The sequence below is a fragment of the Neolamprologus multifasciatus genome, chromosome 16 (assembly GCF_963576455.1).
Source record: "Neolamprologus multifasciatus chromosome 16, fNeoMul1.2, whole genome shotgun sequence".
NCBI classification, from domain to species: Eukaryota; Metazoa; Chordata; class Actinopteri; order Cichliformes; family Cichlidae; genus Neolamprologus; species Neolamprologus multifasciatus.
Window position 1 is genome coordinate 33,225,879 of NC_140454.1, and position 23,342 is coordinate 33,249,220.

Below are 23,342 nucleotides of genomic sequence, written 5' to 3' on the forward strand. Positions count from 1 at the left end.
GAGGGAAAAATTGGAATGATGCAAAGATTAGCGGGGTGGGAATGGAGAGAGGGGGTTAGGGTGGTCGCTGCAAAAGATGGCAAGGAAGAGGAGAAGGAGAGAAAGGTTGAGATGATCACTGGGATCTAATCAAGACCTTCTTACAGTGATGAGCGATGAGGTGTAGGGGAAAGGTCTAAAAATATCCTCGGGTGTATTATATGGTTTTAAAGCACTTGTGGCGAGATGTGATGGGAGAGCCGGGGGTTAGATGAAAGGATGGACGGAGAGGAGGCTCGCTTAGATTAAACTGGAGATGTTCTCGGGTGTGCGGCGTAGGCTGTCCAAACCGTAATCAAACAGAGTGGCAGACAGGAGGAGAGGTGGATGAACACACGCAGAAGGTATCGCTGTAACCTTCGCTGAACTCCGAGGCGCTTAAAACAAAGACAAACGCGATGGAGCGAAGGAGGTGGAAAAACCACATCCTTCAGTCTGTGATGTGTGATGGAGGTGTGCGCCACAAAAACCAGCAACAAAAGGAAAGAGAAGGAGGAGGTACATTCTGTCACCGTTTAACTATTTATATAAACATGATTTATGACTGAGTTACTTAGCTCTGTTTGCAGTGTGTATTTTATATGAAGTCATCAAGTACTAGTACATGTATCATATTTTTCGGACCACTGGATTATGAGGCACATTAAATGCCTTATATAATGTTTTATAATTTTTGCTATGTAACTTTGCACTGTCCACTTTCTGCTGTAACAAAACAAATTTCCCATGTGTGGGACAAATAAAGGTTATCTTATATTAAAGACTAACCTGGTATTGTGGATGGATTATCTCAGTTGTTCTCCTGACTGAAGTTTGGTCCGTTTACAGCATCCTGCCATGCGATTGCATTTGTCTCTAACCATCGGGAACCCTCACGTTAACTTTTATCGAGTGGAAAAAGTTAGCGTTCATCCTCCAGCTTCACTGTGTTTATGCTAGGCTAACATAGCTGTGTAGCTAGCGATCACATAGCACATCATTATATACCAGCTAGTCCAACTTCAGTAACCCTACAAACGTCACTGCTGTTTAGTTTTCTGTCTTCATTTATGTTGGAAGTGATAGAAGAGCTGTACGTTTGAATTTTTCAGAAATCTCTCAGTCAGAACATGCTATATCATGTTTAGCTAACTAGCGAGCTAACTTCCTGCTAACTTCTAACTCTGTTAAATGTAATAAATTCTGTTTTCATGGATGCCTGGATGTTAAACTTAATTGTTCCACCTGGTAAAGCAGCAACACTGATCATTTTATTAAAGATGAAAGAATTTAGACAGTTTTTAACTCTCAGTGATGCTGCAGTGTTCGTTTGACTTTGGGACCTGAAACAGACGGAGTTTAGGACCCAGTCGGTATGTTGTTGTTGTTGGACCTCCACTGCTGATTTCAGACAAAAGTGATGATGATCAAACATTTCGTCATTAATGACATAAGCAGTTATTTTGATAACATGTTTAAACAACATCCTTCATCTCAAGTCCAAAGCTAAGATTCACCAGGCTTCTATCCGGTCGTTAAGTCTGACGTCACTAGCCGTGTCTGGGCCTAAACTCCGCTGCAGGTCCATACATCAAACGATCACTATGGCATTACTGAGAGTTGAAAAACTGTCTAAAGTCTTTCATCTTTAATAAAAATGATCAGCATTCTGCTCTACCAGGTGTAACAATTGAGTTTAACATCCAGGTATCCATGAAAATGGAATTTATGACATTTAACGGAGTTAGAAGTTAGCAGGAAGTTAGCTCGCTAGCTTCTATCTAAATACAACATAGCATGTACTGATTGCGGGGTTTTGGAAACAAATTCAAACGTACAGCTCTGCTATCACTTCCAACATAAATGAAGACAGAAAACTAAACAGCAGTGACGTTTGTAGGGTTACTGAAGTTTGGCTAGCTGGTATATAATGATGTGCTACATGATCGCTAGCATAATATAAACAAGCTAACTTTTTTTCCACTCGATAAAAGTTAACGTGAGTGATCTCGGTGGTCAGGAACAAACGTAATCGCATGGCAGGATGCTGTAAAAGGACCAAACTTCAGCCAGGAGAACAACTGAGATAATCCATCCACAATACGAGGTTAGTCATTCATATACTGATGCATGGGATGGGCTGTAGTTACATCCTAAGGTTTTAAAAACTGAGCTTAAATAAATGATTAGTGGTAATAAAAGCCGAGGGAGGTCAACAGTGATCACTGACTGTTTTAGGAGCTTTTTGAGATTAAATAGAAGAAAATACAAAACATTAAACATGTTAACAACACAAAAGCCATATTAAACGCAGACTACTTTAGGCCCGGAAGTAGAATTCGTCACGTCATCACTTAACGACCGGATATACATGCAGTGCTGTGCAAAAGTCTTGATCCTCTCCTCCTTTCTTTACGTTTGCTTCTAACGAGGTACACTGTGCTCTAGTTTTCTTTGTTAGGTGGTCTACAGTTTCCAGACTTTCTGAGGGTCTTTCAGAGTTTACTTTGCTTTCATCAGTTTCAGTCGTTGTACCTGAGCATTTTCAGAGGAATGGGTTTTTTTTGGGTGTTTCTTTGTTAAGCCACTTAACACTGATCTGTGAATCATTCAAGCATGAAAAGGCACCTTGAGGGAGAAACCAGTGTTGTTTCTGCACAAAACAGAGAACCAGTCTTAAACTGGATCGCTGGCCACTTTGTTACTAGCAGCCTGTTGCAAAAACAGATTGTTTGTTCCCATTAAGAGTGGGCAAGATAGCATCAAAACGAATATTTCGATCCAATATTTCAAAGACATTTGCAGCAATTATATTTGTGACAATATATTAAAATGCTGCAGCTTACAGGGAGCAGCATTGATTTATTTCTGCAAACAAATGCTGTTTAGATTTTTTTTAAGTACCATCAGATTTAGATTCTTGCATCTGGAAAGCATGTGATTGGAAACAGCTTCATTTTTCAGCATGACAGTGATTCCAAACACGCTGCCAGTGCAGTAAACAACATACAAACAACAAAAACCGTCACGGATTGGCCTTCCCACAGCCCAGACCTCTACGCTATTAATCTACCGTGGGATCATCTCGACAGGAAACTGAACGAGCGGCAGAAACGCTGAAAGAAAAGCTCTGAACGTCCTTCAGGAAGCCCGGAGAACTATTCCTGAAGACGAGTTCAGGCTATGATGAAGATCAGTTCACACACACAAAGAAAAGGACCCATTTTCTCACTTTCTGCGCGCACACACTTCCTGTTATCTGATCTTGGACTGAAGTTTTATTCACAATCCTCAAAATTAATTTGAAAAGTCTGAAAACTCAACAACAAAGTCGCTCCAGAGAACAGAGAAATACCCAGAGTGAATCACAAACCTTCAGTTTTACTTCAGTTTGTTCTGTGTTACAAGGTCTCTTTGTGTTTTGAGGGCTGGAGGACGGCGGCATTAACGTACGCACATCTCAGCTGAACTAAGGATAAACACAGGAGGAGGCAGACCTCACAGGACACAGCGCTCCGTTAGTCATCCTCACACTCGGTCACACTTAGCGAAGAATAAAAAACATCTGACATAATTATTAACAGGCTTAGATCAGCCGTTTACACAGTCCACTGAATAACAAAGATAGAATTTTAGCACAATAAAACAGGCTCTATCTCCGCATCATAATGGTTTATTTCCTAATGATTAAATGGTGCAGGAATGGGAGAAACAAAGCCGGCTGAAGGGAGATCGGGGGAAAGGTGGCGACTTTCAAAGAAAAAGAATTGAACCTATTCGATTACACAAAATTAGTGCATATTAGTCCAACTGCCTAATATTACACTTTAAATAACATGCAATTTGGAGATACAATCATTGTGATGAAATGGGACTTTGAAATCTGGAAGTGCTTTTCTGTGTCCCAGCTCACGCAGACTGCTTTTGTGAGTGTATTTTGAAAGGCTGCGGCTCTATTTTGCAGATCAAATTGCACGCTGCTGTTTATCTGAAGATCTGTATCTGTGTAATAGTCATGTGAAACCCCACTTCAGAACCACGGCGGGGAAAAACACTGATAGTAGGCGGCAGTTAAGGTGGAAAGTATAGTAAATTGTTCATTGAAACACTTTGCCTCATTCATGCTACGTATGTTATAGTCACGCTGAGAGGTGCAGTCTTAATCGTACAAAATAGTTCTGAGTGAAAATTTCAGGCCTCTTAAGGAAAATGTGAGCACCGGTCTCAGAGCGGTCTTTGTGCCCAGCAGCACGTGACAGCGATTCACGAAGGCACAAAAAAAGAGCTCAGTGTTCATGTTTTGTCCGACACGGTACGAACGCAGGTGGGATGTACACATATTTGATGATGCACGTCAGTTTTTCTGACAATAAACAAAGAAAAGATGACGGCTCAGTGAACTCTGCTCCTTGCATTGATACAAAAGGTGACCTGATCCTGTGCAGCTGGTGGTTCGTGGGCTCTGAGAGGACAGAGAACATCCAGCAGCAGCAGAAAAGTTCAGAACTGCTTATCGGTGACTAAAAAGTGATCAGCAAACAGTAAAAAAACACTGATATCTAAAAGTGCAAATGAGAAAGACGCAAATTTCACTCTTGTCTCAGCAAACGCACTAAACTTCACTGAGTGAGGCTCAGCAAAGCGGAGCAGACTGTCAGACCAGTACCACCACGTTTCCACTCAAGTCTGGATGGTGTGAATAATGTGAAACTGAAGCCGGTGACACGTTAAAACAAATATGTTGGTCTAATAAACGCTTTGATGTTCGTTTTGGAAATCACCGCTCTGTGAGAAATGATTTCAGAGCTTTGATATGTGCTGTGTGGTCGGCCGTGGGGACAGCAGGGTTTCTGGCTTTTATAACGTCTGTTTAAACTGAATCTTTAGTCTGCTGTGGTGCATCTCTGCTCAAAGTTTGTATATTATTACAAAGACACAATAAAGTGAAGCTAATGCTAGCACTCGTTTTAGAATCCCTCACCTCAGCAGGCCGAAGCCGATTTTCTTGCTCTTCTTTTCCGTCTCCTCGGGCTCCTCGGTCTTCTTCTTCTCCTTCTCTTTTCCCTTCACCTTGCTCTTTTCTTTCTTCTTTGTTTTTGCCTTCTTTTTCTTCTCTTTCTTGCCTTTTTCTTCGGCCTGGTCACCAACTCCCTGCCGAGAGGAACTACTCGCAGGCGTGTCCCGACCTGAACTGGGCTCGGTACCATCATCTGGAGGGGAAAAAGAGAAGAACGATATAAGGAGGATGAAACAAAGTCGCAAAAACAACTACTTTGGATTTAATTCAATAAAACATAAACATCTGAATCATCAACCTGACCTGAAGGATTGCTGTGCAGGAGAGACCACCAAAGGCAGCTTTAAGTACAATGACTGCAGGTTATGTCTGTGAAATGTTGTTTGTTGATAATAAACTACACAAAAAAACAACGCACTGTTCTGGGGGTGTGACCCGACCAGTCAGTCAGTGATGCTGGTGACTTTTCCACGATTAGCCGATGACGCTGTGTGAGTACAAACTGTTTCCACGGTCGTTTTCTTGCACGTTCACCTACAAGTTTGAGCCTGGTGCTCACACAGCACGTCACAAAGAGGGTCAAGGCCAAAAAACCCAAACGCATTAAGCAACAATGTGCACAAATAAACGACTCGTGCAAAGTGTCAGATAGAGTTTCCATTTTTCTCCACAGTGCACTTATCAGCTTTACAGAGAGTTGATTTGCTCTTCACAGAGTAAACCGTGACGTCTCATTGGTTCTTTGACAGACTGGAGGTCTGAGACGCAACACAAACACACAAACACGCAGAAATTATAGACTCCTTGTCAGATTTCATAAGCTAACCAAACTAAATTTATGACTTCAAATGGGGCTTAATTTTATTTGGGTATTCACATCAGCATTAATTACAAAGACCGTCTTCCGGGAGGATGGAAGTGTGCGTGTGTGTTTGTGTTGCTGCAGACCCACAGCATCCACAATGGCAGCAGACGTGATCTCACTAAAGAGTTTTTGTTGCTGTGATAATTGTGCACATATGTGGGTTTTTATTTTTCCTGTGAGGCTTGTTCACAGAATTTTAGTGTTTCAGAAAATGTGCAAATATCACAACAACAGGTTGAAGCAACAATCAGAATATTTGCTTCAAAGCAGGTCGATGCCAGAGACTCGTCACATGTCAGCATAAAGTCTGGATTTTTTCATCTTTTCTGTGCCAAAGAAATAAAGAAATGATCCAAATTAAACAGAAATAAGAAAAAGTATTGAGAGTAATCCATCCCAGCTGAAGAACGGCCTCAAAGGCACTGACTCATCACAAGTGAATAGATTAGAAACTGTGACACGCTGTTCTCCTGTGGTATTAGCTGGACTCAGCTCAGGACCCCACACAATGCATCTGCTGCACATTAACTGCTTTATTTGGACTGTCAAAATATTACCAGTGTTTGCCTTTCTAACAAACGCAGGTCCAGGCTAAAGAGTGCAAACTCACCTCTGACAGGCAGCGCTCGATAAGCATTTACATGATTTAAACCCAAGCAAAAAGTGACGACAACAGACAAAGAGAAGCACACAGCAGAGGAACGAAAGACAGATTCAGTGCTCTCTGTCGATTAACTGCAGCTCTGAAAGTGTTGAATATTTAGAAGGATAGTGACAGATGTGGCCGCGGCGTGTGTGTGTTGAAACGCCCTATTAGTCGTATCCTGTGTGAGTGTAGTGATCTGAAACAAGCCGACTCATTACTCTGGTGGTGACTGATAAGACTTGGCTGCTAATAACACAGCTGGGAGTTGAATATGTGCTGATATTTGGAGGCATAAGGTGCTTGTTGCAAAGCCCCTGTCACACTTTACTTGAGAAAATGTAATTGGGGAACACCTAGCGCACGGCGGTAAGTCGAGTGGGCATCAATCACTGCGTTAGAAAACTCCACGTAAACGTGGTGAAGATAAATGTCACCGATCAGACCGAGCTGCAGATACAAATCTGACATTCTAACGCAGCAACATGTGATGTGTAGACAAATGAACGACAATGCATCGTCAGCGTATCGCAGACACACGTCTCTCTATCCTGCTTACCGTCATCATCTTCAGCTGGCCCGTCGTAGGATTTATCGATAGCTGCTCTGAAGCTCTCGTTGCAGCCTCTTCCCCTCACCATATTTGGGCGAGGGCGGTGGAACGGGAGGAGTTCGTTCTTTCTGTTGACCTCCGACATGGCCGTCTGGAGGCTCTCCAGGGAACTGGACTTCTTCAGGCCCAGGGTGGGGCCGAGCTCCACGGGGCTTGATGATGCTGTGGGGGGGAAATGAACTAATATTAGCATGTTGCAGTTGTCTCCTCCTGACAGTCAGTCAGGTTGCATTTGATCATTGAAGGTGAGACTGACAGCACAGAAAGCTACAGCCTTGGCAGCACACAGCGATTTTGAATATGAAACCCCAGCAGACAACTTAGATTAGTTTGAAGTATCACATCTCCCTTTGCTTTACCCCCTTTATGTTAAAAGTGTCAGAAAGCATCTCTGAAGAATTTATAATGATAAATATCTTAATTTCTGACCAAAAACATGTTAAATTTTGATCGGCAAAATCTGATTAGATCATATTTAAACTTTGGTGCCAAATCTGAAGAATTTCACTGCACGTCCGTGATGTAGATAGTGTCGCTCTGCTCCTGGTTTCAGTGTAGGGCTGCCACAAACGATTATTTTGATTGTCGACTAGTCACCGATTATCTTTGTGATTGTGATTAGTCAACTAAACAGATCATCATCCTTTGGACATAAAACGTACAGCTTATTGCACCAGCAGCATCTGCTCTTATATAACTACATTAGCTTACAGCTTTAAGTGTTTAAGGTATGTGCTAACTAAAAATAAAGACAAGATGATAGTTTATTAAATTTTAATGATATTTGCAGATTGTTTCGGTGAAGTTTAATAAACTCCTTGCTATCTAAAATATAACAGGACACCCCTTGAGCATCTCACGTTTCTGATAATCAGCTGTGTAAAAACTATAACTTTAATCTCAGCCAAACCGATTTACTCAGGAACAAATAAAACACTAAAAAAAGCCAAACAATAACATTTTTAAGTTATCTTAGTGACTTATATATCATGTTTAACCTGAGTAGCGAAAGACGGCGGTGGGTTTGAGGTGTTCTCACGCTCTAGTGAGCCTAGCCCCCGGCTAGCTATCGAGCTAGTGGCTAACAGACGTCTCTGAAAACTTCGGAGCGCTTTTGAAAATATGTGGTGTCTTGATAAACTGAGCAGATATTTGAGGTTTACACAGCTACATTCTCGCCTGAAAATATGTTAAACGTTTATTTTGTGACCCAGAAAGAATAATAAGAGTAATATTAAAACTAACTAGCTGCCGCCATTGTTGGAAACTGAGCTGGGCTGCGCTATGAATTCTTGGACGGAGCTACTTCTTCTTCTTCGGGGTTTAACGGCAGCTGGCATCCTTGTACATGCAGTGCTGCCATCTTCTGTTTCAGTCCGTTATTACACTCTTAAATCCTACTACTTATTCCTGCGTCTTTTGTGATCTTACAAAGCTTCAAACGACGTGTCGACTATTAAATCAGTCGTCGACGGTTTTGATAGTCGACATAATCGTGACTAGTCGACTAATCGTGGCAGCCCTATTTCAGTGCCACAGAAGACCCGACCTGCACATATACGGTAGGAAAGGGACACCTTTGCCCAGGTGTGGCGATCAAAAAAAAGCTTTATCCCTGCTGCACCTTTCTGTGATCAGATTAAAAACCTGAAGGAGACACAAGGACCAAAGCCAGACCCGCCAGGCTACGGCTGAACTCCAGAAAGAAGTGCCAATAAAAAAAGCAATGCAGTTAACTATCCTGTTGTTGAGTCTGTGATGGATGGGAAGTCTGCTTCACCGTCCCAAGATCTCCATCCATCATCACAAGTATGCTGTGAGAGATATTACTGAGGGAGGGAGGGATCTAGCAGGAAGCATGATGAAGAGGAGAACGATGGATGAGAAGACAAGTATTCATGGGAGGGAGAGAGACATCAGATGTGTGTTAGAGCCTCACATTTCAAGCACACAAAGTCTACATTTGTAGAAACAGCAAAGCTTGCACTCTTGGCATTTTGCAGGCAACCTAGCAACTGCTGCTATGTGCTGCACAAACCCAAGTTAAAAGCATCCGGTCCGGGTTCAGCCTCGGGCCCCACTGTGATGTCTCCACCACTTCAGAGGATTGCTGTTTATTAAACAAAAGAGGGAGAATAGGTAATGCAAGTGTCACTCTGTGCCACCTAAAACAGAGAAGACGCAAGATGGGAGGGAGCAAATTAAGTTTCCTCCAGAGGATATCATCATGGAAAACCCCGGTGGCAGAGAGGAGGACAGAGAAAAATGAGGAAGAAGGGAGGAAGGCTGGGCTAGCTGCCAGCTCAAAATACTGGTAATCCTTACATGCACACACACACACACACATTTCGGATTCCTTGCTGGCCGTGGCCTGTCGATATGATGCCACTGTGATTCATGATAGCTAAACTTGCATCACTTTAGCTAATGATTCCCTATACACGCTGCTGCTGTTTGTGCGTGCGTGCACACGCGCGTGCTTTCACTGCACAGGAGATGACCGAGGACTGAGGAGGCGACTTCCACATCTATTTAAACAACCATTAACCAAACGCACACAAACACACAACGAGTAATAACTCACAATGAATGTGTGCACATGCATAATGTAAGTGGTCCGCTCAGAGAGGAGACGGGCAAAGGCCACAACATGTCAGACTCGCATCCATAAACACTGCCCACATGACATTCAGAGGCACACTGAATCATCACAGCGCCCGATTACATCACAGATTATTCCAAACTGGATCAACCCAGGAGCGACAGCCGAACAGCTGAAACGATTAAACAATTAAACAATAATGTTCCATCAAAAGTCATAAAACTGAGACTGAAACTCAAATTAAATTCTTTCAGGTTTACTTTTTTAATAAGAAACACTAGATTTACGGGAGCCATCAGCAAAACGTGCTTTTCCTTGCGAACATCAAAGCCAAACCTACAAAAAACCACTAGAACCAGTTTAAGAAAAGCAAATATAACCCAGTCAGTGTCTACTTTGCAGACAGACCAGTTCCCTTCCAGCTGTGGTCCAACAACCTTTTGTTACGACACCGAAACTATGAAAAGTTTTATGTGCTGTTAGCATTTAGCACATGATTTACCGTCTCAGCTCATTAGTCCCTGCTGAACTCCCAAATCTTATTTACATCGGGTGACTCATTTTTCTTCATTTGCATTTTCATATATGCCGTGGAGTATGACAGGGTGTTAGCTGTGTAACTGTAACACTGCGACAGAAGCATCTATATTTGTTTTGACAGTATGATTACATAGTTATGACTTCCAGAAGATCAACAGGACCGTGTGCTGCGGCTAACGGGCTGAAGCTACGTGTACTCTGCCTTTAAACAAGGAAAAACAAACAAACAAAATCATTTTAAATACAAGTTTTCAGTTGTTGAGCTGCTGCGTGATAGAAGAAACCCCCCATGCACCACTTTCACCTGATAACTTTAAGGAGATGCAGTAAAAGAACTAGATGTTATAGTCATCTCTAAAGTTAGAAATATCCTGTCTCAGAGTGACGCTGAAAAACTAGTTCCTGCATTTATTGCTTCCAGGCTGGACGACTGTAATTCATTATTATCAGGATGTCCAAAAAACTCACTGAAAAGCCTTCAGTTAATCCAAAATCCTGACAGGGACTAGAAAGAGAGCAGATTTCTCCTGTTTTGGCTTCCTGTTAAATCCAGAATTCAAAATCCTGCTCCTCACATACAAGGTCTTAAATAATCAGGCCCCATCTTATCTTAATGACCTTGTAGTACCATATCACCCTATTAGAGCACTTCGCTCTCGCTCTGCAGGCCTACTTGTTGTTCCTAGAGTATTTAAAAGTAGAATGGGAGGGAGAGCCTTCAGTTTTCAGGCCCCTCTTCTGTGGAACCAGCTTCCAGTTTGGATTCAGGAGACAGACGCTATCTCTACTTTTAAGATTAGGCTTCCTTCCCACTGTCACCAAAGTGCTGCTCATAGGGGGTCGTATGATTGTTGGGTTTTTCTCTGTATGTATAATTGTAGGGTCTACCTTACAATAGAAAGCACCTTGAGGCGACTGTTGTTGTGATTTGGTGCTGTATAAATAAAACTGAATTGAATTGAGATCAATTAAACTTGATGGTGATGCTTAAGAATGTAGCAGATTGTTGGTCAAAGGAGCTTGCAAAGAAAAGCGTCTGGACTTCTTTAAGTTACTTGAAGACGTTTCACCTTCATCCGAGAGGCTTCTTCAGTTCTAAGGTCAAATGGTGGAGAGTCCCAGATATAAACCTAGTGGGAGTTTCCCCCCACAGAGGGACAAAAGGACCCCCTGATGATCCTCTAATCACCTGAGCCAAGGTGTGGAACTGGGTGTGGGTCCCAATCAGCCAGAGTTTCGGGTGAGCTCATTGTGAAACCTGGCCCCACCTTATCATGTGATTTCCTGAGGTCAGATGGCCCAGGATGTGAGTGGACGTTAAGGCGTCTGGGGAGGGAACTCAAAACTGGATTATAGATGGCAGAGAGTTGGTGTCGTAAACCACCGCCTCTGTTCAAAGATGGTCGCTCACAGTGGACATAGATGCTTCTTTCACTCCTCTTTCAAACCATCTGTCCTCTCTGTCCAAAATGTGAACATTGGCATCCTCGAAAGAGTGACCTTTGACCTTTACATGCAGATGGACAGCTGAATCTTGTCCGGTGGAGGTGGCTCTTCTGTGTTGTGCCATGCGCTTGTGAAGTGGCTGTTTGGTCTCTCCAATGTAGAGGTCATCATCAGGGGGTCCTTTTGTCCCTCTGTGGGGGGAAACTCCCACTAGGTTTAAATCTGGGACTCTCCACCATTTGACCTTAGAACTGAAGAAGCTTCTTGGATGAAGGTGAAACGTCTTCAAGTAACTTAAAGAAGTCCAGACGCTTTTCTTTGCAAGCTCCTTTGACTACGATGACCTGGATGACTGAGAACCTTCACAGACATATAGCAGATTGTTGATTTTTCCACTTTTTTAGCCTCGTTTGCATCAAACATTTGCATCAACACCTCTTTGGACCTCATCCTGAAAGTTCCAGCAACCAGATCACGTCTGTGTTTAAACAATGAAGCAATAAGAAAACGTCCTGAAATGACTGGACAGAGACAAGACTACAAAAATGATGCTGCTGTCCTAATATGTATGTGTGTGTTATTTGCTAAAATTCAAAAAGCAAAACAGGAACAAGGAAGCTAATGAAACACAGACTGACCTCTGAGTCCAAACACTGTTTGCAAAACACTCGGTGGTTGGATGAGCTGAAGTTTTATAAATAGCTTTGTGGGGTTTGGCTGGGCAATCAGGGAATACACACACACACACACACACACACACACACACACACACACACACACACACACACACACACACACACACACACTCACTTATAAAGATACATAGCTAACACACACACAAGCTCTCACAAACATTTTTTGCTTTGAGTAGCAGGATTTGTGTCATAAATGTAATTACTGCTGTCCAACTGTAAGATGATAGCATTAAGCTGCTTTTAGAGAGTGAGAGAGAGCGAGGGGGGGGGGGGCTGTGTGGGGGGGATCACAAGTAAAACAAGAATATCAAAATGGTTGGAGGCAGAGGAGGAGGAGGAAGGTGGGGGTTGGCAGAGAAAAACAGAGAGGAGAAAAGAAGAAAGAAACAAAGACAGCAGGCCTGGGAATGAAAGAGGAAGGATGGAAGTGACAACGGGAGAGAGAGAGAGAGGAAAAAACAAAAAATATATAAATTAAAAATTAAAAACAGAGCACAAAGACAGAGAATGCCAAGCTATCCCAAGGCTATTTTGTTGGCAGGAAGGCAGTGGGCTACTTTCAAAGTCAAAATTACACTAAGGAGCAGCTTAGCAGCAGGCAGCGGCAACAAAGCCAGCAGACCCAACAACAGCCCCAACTTCTGATGAACCCGAGCACTCTTTGGACGCTCCAATAAGGAAATGCAGCTCCATTTCTGTGCTCCACTTTTCCATGGAAAAAGACAATATCCAGCTTCTCCCACTGTCCCATCGGGGGAAGAAAAGCATTACATCACAGCACAAATACCACCCGGCCCCGGCATGCGCGTTAGAGAAGACACACACACTTAATTAAAAATTCCTCCTCAAAATAAAATGATCTAAAGGGTGAGGTGTGCAGGCAGCGTGTGTGTGTGTGAAACAGTCTGGTTTGTGTAAGCAACCGTTTCCTGTTTATTATATGCGTGCAGAGCAGTTCACAGATCCCGGCCGACGAAATGAGGTTTTCCGATCCCGCAGGGCCCGTAATAATTAAACGGGCATCATAAGCCATGCAAACACGTGACATCATCGTCAATCTCATGTCTCGGTATTTATTTTCAGATTCCCACAGAGCTTAACGCAGATGCAGCTGGACCGAAAGGCGACGGTATAATAATTGACCGAAAGAAACGATAATGCAAATATGTAGCATGGAGGACTTCCACGAGCGCCACCCCAAAAACCAGATGGTCGCCGGCGTCGCTGCCAACAAGAGCTAATGTGTCGTTTCTGCGGGATAATGACTCCTTCATCTGAGATCCATGTGCACGAGCTTTTCACTCATTAATGCACGAGCTGTGGAGGCTCATATAGATTCTCGCTTCGGTTTGCTAAAAGATGGAAATCTTAAACATTGGCGTCCACCTCGACGTGCAGCGTCTCATGCATCATACAACATCAGCGCAGCACGCGTCAGCTATCGGCCTGTAAAGCCTGAAAAGGACGAATGGCCAAACCAGCGAGAAGCGACAGCTCTGACCATCTCCCGATTACTGCTTACCTTTATTGGCTTACTGGGGGAGACGGAGAGGGGTCAAAGGTCATTAGGTATACGGGCGCAGAGCCAAGGGTGCACACAAAGAGAGTTAAAACACAGAATGATGGAAAAGCAGTCACTACTTCTAATAACAGCCGGTAGGAGCTAATGCGAGGCGGCATCGAGCAGGATCTGCACACGTGCACGCCGCCACGCTGACACAAGACACAAATTGAGCTGCTCTCCCTGCGACAAATTAATCCATCAATCCACATCAGCCTAACAAGGTGGCTTTCAGGTTAAATCCAAAGCAAAGTCTGGGAGAGCCAGAGAGACTGGAAACAAAGGAAGGAAGAGAGGAAGGAAGAGACAAAGGAGACAGAAGGGGATCCAGAGAGATGCGGCTCTCTGAAGACGCAAATTGGCAAAGTGTTGTCAGCGTGCGACTGTTGTCAAAGTCAAAGTTTCACCGGGGAGCGATTCAGACAATGGACTGCACCGGGGTCCCTCAGCATCACACTGGCCCCCGACACACACACACTTTCAGAGAGATGCTGTCCGTCCTAAGCTCCTCTGCCTGTTTGCCAGCCTCTAAGCCTGAATGGCGTTGGCAAGAAAGTGAGTGAGCGAGGGCTGCTGGTGGGTGGAGGAAGCAAAACTCGGCAATACAAAGACATAAAACTGCAACAAAGGCATACAAGAAATCTGGCAGTTTAAGACATGTTTGCTGCAGGCGAAAAAACCCTCACACGAGTGAGTATAAACACACGAGACCTTTTCTTTCCCACTTCTTAAGGAAGCATCTGTATTAAGGACTCGCGCATATTCAAGAAACAACCGAGGGCGTTTGTGCGCGTGGATGGAAACGTTCTCGATTCTGGAGCTTGTTTATTCCCCACAATTGACTTTCACGTGGAAACAGCTCTCGTGCACTGTTGCATGCAGGCTCACAAACACACGGGCAGCTCGAGGCCGCCTTCATCACCCGAGGCTCGGCACAGCGAAAGGAGCACAGCTGCAACCGCTTACGTCCTGTCAGCAGTTTCGGTGTGTTTGACTCCATCGTCCTTCTCACAGCGGTTAAAGGATGAGTCCGCACTACTGAACCATACGAGCTAATGTGTTCTGATCATGCAAGTACACCAATAACGACTCGAGTAATCTTCATGGAGCATCTCTTCTGTCGGCGTTTCCTCTTCCACAACTCGTTTGATTTATTACCAGAATGACGGAGCTCCTATTTCTCAATGCCGCCACAAAGACGTCAAGCACGTCTGACCACAAACCCCGACACGATTCGTCAGGATGTAAAAGCGGGGCTTTTCTGTGTTTATTTATCGCAAGAATTTCTGAAATTTTTACTGAAGGCCGTTTGCTCATCTGCAGCCTCCACACGTGGGATTTTCATTCAGCCACAAAGACGTGCACGCACTCACTTTTAAAGGGAAACTTTCCATACATGCACGCGCGCACACACGGTCTGTAACGTGGTCGCCTATTTCCATCGCTTTGCCTCTCAAATTCAGCAGAACTATAATATAACACGAAGTTCACATCACAGGATGATGGAGACTTTCCATTACCATACTATTACCCTGACGGTGACAGCTTTCACGCGTGTATGTGGGTGAACGTGTGATGTCGTTGTCCGGAGATTTCTTTGGCTTTGTAGAGGGAAAGACCATTGCTGGAGTGTAAACAACATTCCCAGAAGTCATTGTCTTTAAACTGCTCATTTCCCAGGACCCCACCCCATCCCACTCCACGCTCTCCCTCCTCCGAAGTCCGTGCAGCTGTCCTGACAGCCTATCGTGGGGCTGCTGGAAGCATTTCAGTTATAAAAAATGGATTAAAGAAGAGGAAAGTGGGCTGTTGCGCTTGCCAGGCACACACTCTCTTTAACAGCTCTCTGGGCTGTGCAGCCTTATAAACACGCTGACAGGCAACAGGTACGGGGAACGTGTAAACGGGCTTTAGGAAAATAATCTGGAAACCAACCAGATAAAGTGTCCAAGTGTCTTTACTGGACATTCAACAGGCCTGAAACCATGAGGTGAGGTATACGACATGTCAGATATCCAGGAATCCAGTAAAGAAAACATCTCTGAGTTACCGGGCAGAGCACGCATTCTCATCATTATTGTTATTATTATTATCCTGTAGGACTTTAACCCTTTAAGACCTACCATAGAACCAAGTCCGCCAGAGCTTATATTATATTTTTACATGCTGTGGAGCCATTTTTGGGAGCATTTCAAGTTGCTATACATCAATACAACCATTACAGCCTAAATTTTAATAATATGTATGAATTAAGTGCATAGTAATTACATAAATTGCAAAAAAGTGCAATAAACTACAAAAAAATTGAAAATCGTTTTTGTTTTTTTAACATATATTTCTAGTTAGAGAAATTTAAGAGGCTTATCCCTCAAAACTGTAAATACAAAAAAGTTGCACAAAATAGTTTCCCACCACAGGAAATTTATTTTAAGTGTCTTCATAGTTTTATTTTTGAAATACACCAATTTTTATACACTGCAGGAAAAACGAAAATAAATATTATAATGCAAATTTGTAAAAAAGCAGCATATGCATCAAAATAAACTATTTCCAGCAGTGCAATATGAGTCCTAAGCATCCCAGAAACCACACAGAAAGTCATAAAGTCAAACATAACTTTTAAAAACACCAGTATAGGCTCATTGAGGCCCGGACGGTAAAAAACTACATTTCCGCGAAAATGACGTCACTTCCGGTTTCAGGCAGGTCATGGCGGACATGCATAGTTCGCGCTGACGTCTATTCCAACGTAGGAAGTGTTATGAACAGCTGATCGGATCGGCAAAGCGTGTTTCTGGAATATTATGTTTTTGTTGCTGCAAGTGCTTTTTATGCAGTTTTTGCAAAACTATATGTGGAAGGAAACTGTGACCGAGGACAAGCTGATGGCATAAGATGTAAGTACAACTCCTCCGGTTTCATATGCAAAAAAAATATTGCGCTAGCTCACGTGGTTGCAGAGCTACCGGGATTTAAAAATAGTTACGCAAAACAGAGCGTGCCCGCTCCGACCGGCTTTAAAGGGTTAAAAACTGGCAGCAGCCGGCAGTGCAGCAGAGTGAAGAAAATACAGACTGACCGAGCACAAACAAGTTAATCTGGCCACAGTTTAATCCTGAATTACAATCTGTCAGTCGTAGTCAGCGAGTACCAGAATATAAACACTATAAACACTAGCATTTTTACGTTCGGTCCTCATCACGCCCTCTTCCCTCGTCTGCCTTACTCACATTTTCCAGCATTCGCTCAGCTCCAAACCAAAGACAAGAAACCGAAGGGAAAAGTGTGTTTTCCTCATCTTTTTACCGGAATGATGGAAAGAGGAACAGACACGGCATCTTTATCTCATTATGGTCCAAATCTAATAAAATTACTGTTAAATCTGTTTCCATAACTTGTCTCTCGTGCTTATATCATCTTCAGGATTGTTACGGAGCTAACAAGTAAAAGTCTGTACCAGCACGTATGAAGTGGGAGAAGTGCTGGACTGAGTGAGGAGGATAACGGGAGACTCGGAGTGCAACGGCGAGCAAACGTAATGCTGGAGACTTCAAGGCGAAGAGAAAAGTTTCAGATGAAAACTTTTAAAAACGCGCTCGTCGGCCGCTGTGGTGAAAGCTTTTGAAGCATCGTCCATCTCTCCGCTCGCACTTCAGCTTTCCTATTAGACGACTGCGTCCTCCCTTACATCCTTCTCTCCTATCCTCAGGAGCGGTCTCGTCTGCGAGGTGAGGCCTTGCTCTTCTTTCTTGGTTCGTTTGCAAATTTTGTTTCCATTTGTCTCCAGAAAAACCTTCAGCGTGCCCAGCACGTATATGTTTACACCGCAGTTTCTTATTTATTGCGGCTAATTTACTGTTTCTGAAACCTGTTGCATGTGTGCGCGACACGGATCATACAGGAGTGTTCGGGAGTTTGGCTCACCTGCATTGCTTCCAGCCAGGGATCCAACATTGTTCTCATCTGCCACTGAAACACAAGAAACTGATGTTAACATACAAACATGCCTGTCTCGCCATAATGCTTGTTTTTATTGTACTTCTACTTTCTGACGTTGCCGCTCTTTGCTCTCACCGTCGCTCTTTAAACTAATATTATGTTTTCTGTCTCATTTTACACGACGGCGGGACAGCCGCTCTGCTTCCTGTGATGTCGGCCCGGCTTCGCTGCTACTGCTAAGTCATTTCCCTTCCTCCCTTGCTCTCACTTCATTTGTCATCTCCCCTCCCTTTCTGTCTTCTTCCCTCTGACCCCCATCTGTCCCTTCACCTTCTGCCCTTTTGCCGCTCGTGTCTCGACTTCACTGTTTTCTTTTCTCTTCAGTTACACCCCGTCCATCCAGCCCGTCGCTCCTCTTTCTTTCCCTCCTTTGATCAACATTCTCGCCGTTAATTCGTCCTACACTTTCTGCCTCCGCCTCGGTCCCCCTCTTGCTTTTTCTCCCTCTATTCTGAAGCCAAGAAGCCGATGAGCAGAGCTGCATCAAACACAGTGACACGGCTTCTCTGAGCAAATAGTTTTCTAATGAAAACCAAGCCTGAAGCGTGCCGCCAAACTGCCTGCACCTGACACGATCTGCACCGCATTCCCCGACAGCGGGGGGATCACGCATGTGATGCACACGGTGTTGTGTTACCATACACACAGGAGGCCGGTCGCCTACTTTTAGAATGATTAGAAAACTCAAATTCAGCCTTCGAAACTGAAGAAATGAAGTTTTGGTTGAATTCACAGGAAAAAGGATGCGAGCGAAAGTTTACTGCACAGAGAAGGAAAGGTGTCAGAGATGGAGCGACAGGGACGGCGACGAGCGACTGATCTTAAATAATTCTTCAGTTCTTAATTGGACTGAAAAATGAAATCAGGACAAATTAAATAAAAATGAAATTATACAACTGACCCACAAATTAATAGATGAAAACTGCGTCCTGCTCTTTTTTTATATAAACACACAAAAGCATGAAGTCGAATCCTAACGGGAACGTGGTCGTTATATGAAAGAAGATAATGGAGTTCTCGCTAAAGCACATTTGTGGCACTTATTAACACAACTGCATGAACTATTTACATGAAACTACATTTACAGGTTGTGAAAACAGTAAAAGTGTAATGATGGGATTATTCGCTGACCCCCGAGCGTCTCTAACCACGTATTCTTCAGTGAGCAGCATTCAGAGGCTTCGTCAGCAAACACTTCCTGCTTCAGTCTTAAGCTGCCCTGCTGCACGCCCATACATTCAGCTTTCCTAACAATCGCCTGCAAATGAACACTTAAATCTAGCCGAGGCGCTGCTGTGCTCTTTGCTGCTGCAGCAGCCATAAAACATCCAAAACTGCCTGATTTTGAAATATCACTTTAATTAAATAGTGCCAAGCTGAAAGCGCCTCGAATAAATAAAGTTAAAAAAGAATTCAGCTAGAAACTTTTTTCACGTCCAGCTATGATTGCATATAAAGTGAAAAATCTTTCATCGCCATGGTGATGTTTGCGCGTGTCCGTGCACGCGATTCGTCTCCTTTTGAGCTCCGTAACAGGAATCCATGCTCACGCGTGACTCGATATGATTCTGAGACTTTACTTACAGTACTAATGAGAGAAACCTGATTTGCATACGGCGATGCAAAGGCACGTGTGCTGACAGAGACATATTTGCTAATTGATGCTCAAATTAGCAGAGCTGAGTAAACTGGCGAGGCAGTGCGGTTGTGGTTCATATTGGGCTGCGGTTATGACCTCGTTTGTGTTTGGTGCGAGAACAAATGTGGCTTTTCTGCTGCAGCTTATAAACTTTTACAAAACCACTGAAGCTCACCCGAAGCGCTATCACAGAAACCATCACCAAAAGATGAGGCTGACACTTTATAAAACAGCCCACGACTAAGGCAGTAATTCCCCTCTATTGCATGAGATTATAATGTCATTATATTTACCTACAAACTCTTACAACAGGGTAAACATTCAGGATTTGACAGGAAACAAAGAAATAATTACACTGTAAGTAAATTTCAGCACATTTCTTGGTATTTTTGCATAAAAACAAAACAAAATCTTCCATCTGAATCTTTAAATAGGGTGAAGTTTGCAGGGAGGGGGTCATATTATGGATGGATTAACCTTGAATTTTTACATCTTTATTTAATATAGATGTAAAATAGATGTACGGCTGCATTGATGTGCATGATAGATGTTTTATTATTGAACTGACCTTTTATTTTAGCAAAGTAAGTGTGATATGGTGTCTGCTCCTCTACCAAAAATAAGTGCCATCAAAATTCCCAGGCCTCCCTGACCTTATAACGACGGAGCCAGGACAAACTTCCTGTAAAATACCTGCAAGTTACATCAACTTGCGTCAGAATCAGAGAGACTTTATTAGTCCCAGAGGGAAACGCAGTACTTATACTTTACTTCTTAATTCTAATATCTTTAAGTATTTGTAGTAGGGCTGGGCTATATCATACCGTTCACGGTAATACCGGTGTAATTTTGGGCAACGATAGGAAAATGAAATATCGCGATAGAATATGGGTAAAACGCGCATGCGCAGTGCCTTTGTTTACATACGCACATGACGGCGACGCAGAATGAGAAGAGTGAAAGTGGATCGTTGAATGAAACGGATGAAGCAGAATTGGTTTGTAAAAATGCTGCAACTTCAGTGGTGTGGAACTGGTTTAGCTTTCGTCCGTCAGATACACAACAAAGCACTATTTTTGGTAGCGCATGCTAGCGGGCCGTCGTTATTACCGTGTTGTTTGGAAAATACGGCGCACTTAAAATCAATCCTTTGATTTTTCTGAAAGTCGACAGAGCCCCTTATAATCCCGTGTGCCTTATGTATGAACTCTGGTTGTGTTTACTGACCTCGAAACGATTTTATGTACACGGCGCTCGAAAATCTGTCAAATGTTTCAGTATGACGTTGCTAAGCTACGAAGCTGCACCGCTTGATGGATTGTCGGAGCGTTACGGCTATCGTAGGCGGAGCCTCGCGGAGTGATACGTACTGTGCTTCAACATAATGTTACCGTATTGTGTATGTATAACCTCTTTTTAAGTTTTGTGGATATTATACATGGTTATGCTGAGGATATGTCGGCACATTTTCCACTGGAAATGCCTTTTGGCTAAACTGTCACCAAATTCTTTGCTGACAGTACATTTTTATATAATTTTAATGCACATAAAAAACAGCTGCTTGTTTAAGTGAAAATACATTGATGGGGTTTTTTGCACTAATAAAGTTGTGGAGTTGTAAATAGGGCTGGGTTTTTATAATCGATTTATCGATTAAAATCGATTCTGGCTTGGATAACGTAAAATCGATTCATTAAAATCCTGAATCGATTTTTTAATATAAATTTATTTTGCCCGAAAAGCCAGAATCTCTGGTGAAATCTCACAAAATTTCAACAACCACCAAACAGCTAAGACAGTAAATGAGAGCAGGAACACGGATTCTGCACAAAGACTTAAACACACAGCGCAGATCCGCGGATCAGAATCAGTTAGATGTCGCCTTTCTCACAGTCGGGGCTGAAAGCCGACAGCTCTCTGATTCTGATCTGTCGGCGGTCCGCGCTTTGTGTTTACACCCTTTATGCGCTGATTCTAAAGCTGTTAGTTTGATGTCTCTTCAAACAATATTGACCGAACCAGCAGCAAAAGAAGATCCAAACTACGCTTCACATAAACATCGTCATGTATTCACTCTTACTTTTACTGTTTTGCTTCGACCACGATGCACAGCTTTCTCATGTGCTCACTCTCTCTCCCCCCCTCTCTCTGTGTAGTGTTTTCTGCATTATTCGCTTGCTTGTTACGCACAAGTCTACCGTTGTTTACAGCGCTGTCTGCCGACGTTTTTTTTTTCCGTTTTATATACTTCTGAAAAGAAAACCTAATTTCTGCCGTTCAATACTGAACAAATTTAAACTGTTTAAAATTATGCAAAATGCAAAACGCTGTGTCTCTAATAAAACCGCTGTAACTTCAGAGGTAATGTTCATGTGTTGATTAATGGTTTTCTTTGGTTTTTGATCTACTGCAGAATATTTTTATAAAATCCCAGGCCAGGAAAATCACCTTCATGTTTTTCTGTGTTTTATCTTCAGCTGCTTTGACACAAAGGCCTCTGCTGTGACGCTCACACCTTTGATAAAGTCTTGCGTGTGTCAGCTTCCTTTTTATAGATACAAAAATATGTAAATGTACTGATCTGAGTTATAATATTTCTGACTGTCAAAATTTCCCAGATTCAAATCGAAGTGAATCGAATTGAATCGAATCGTGGATCGAATCGAATCGTGGATCGAATCGATTCGGGACCTTGTGAAGCGGAATTGAATCGATTCTAGAAATCAGTGACGATACCCAGCCCTAGTTGTAAAGTATTTTGTCTAGTGTCAATTATATCGTCAGTTATATCGTTATCGCAAATTTTCAAATGTATATTGTGATAAATATTTTTGGTCCTATCGCCCTGCTCTAATTTGTAGGTAAATATAATACCTAATAAATTCCATTTAATTATAGGAGAGTTACACCCTGAGTCACAGGCCAGATTATAACATGTCACCAAAATTAGCCCATTTTTCTTCCATGTCAATCTTCTCAGCTTCAGCGCTCTCGCCTTGTTTGTGACGTGTGAGCAATATGTTCTTCTGGACTTTACAGAGACCCAGGGCATGCTGGGAATAGCAACATAACAGAGAGGGATCAAGCAGAACTTCAGGCCAGCCTAGAGGGATAACATTTATCCCAAACATGTAAGGTGCTCCCCCCTCTGCAGCACTTCTGGGCGAAGCTGAATTTTGCTCTTTTGCTGTCAGTACAGGAAAAAACGGAGGCGTTTCTTAATATGATGTTGTTATTGTGGCTGCCTGATGGTTTGGCAATGAAAACATGCCATTCAAGCAATCAGTTAATAAATCCTTATTTATTTGTCGTGCATTTAATGAAGATCGAGGCTGCAAAAACACAAAGGAGGTGATGCACAGGCATGTAGTGCATACCATTAGTCTGTAGAAACAGACGTCTGAGCCGCTCAAATAGTCTTCTGCTTTGTCTCATTCACACACACACACACACACACACACTCATATCTGAAGGAGGAGGACTGAGGGAAGTGACATTTGAAACAATATGCTTTTGTTGTGCTGCTGCATCCGCTGTCACATTACACTGATGTATGCACAAGCACAGGCGTAAGCACGCACACGGACGCAGCATCTCTGCAGCCGACTTTAAACAGTCGCTGAAATGTCTCCACACCCTCGAATCAGAGAGCAACAGGTGACCGAGATGTGAGCTCACAGCATCACCCTCCTCACACTGTTTGC

At 43.1% G+C, this 23,342-nt stretch overlaps 1 protein-coding gene across 8 annotated transcripts in view; it reads right to left on the minus strand.

The window, feature by feature from the left end:
- The window catches only part of LOC146501131 (partitioning defective 3 homolog B-like), a 269,394-nt gene that overhangs the window by 115,331 nt on the left and 130,721 nt on the right, over nt 1–23,342 (minus strand). For 7 of the 8 annotated variants that reach the window (XM_085136428.1, XM_085136429.1, XM_085136432.1 and 4 more), the window contains 3 exons: nt 17,925–17,969; nt 7,103–7,318; nt 5,000–5,228 (listed from right to left, as the gene is read on the minus strand). In XM_085136428.1, the coding sequence (XP_084992554.1) occupies nt 5,000–5,228; nt 7,103–7,318; nt 17,925–17,969 (490 nt within the window). The remainder of the gene's footprint in view (nt 1–4,999; nt 5,229–7,102; nt 7,319–17,924; nt 17,970–23,342) is intronic. The other variant, XM_085136430.1, reaches the window with a different exon arrangement.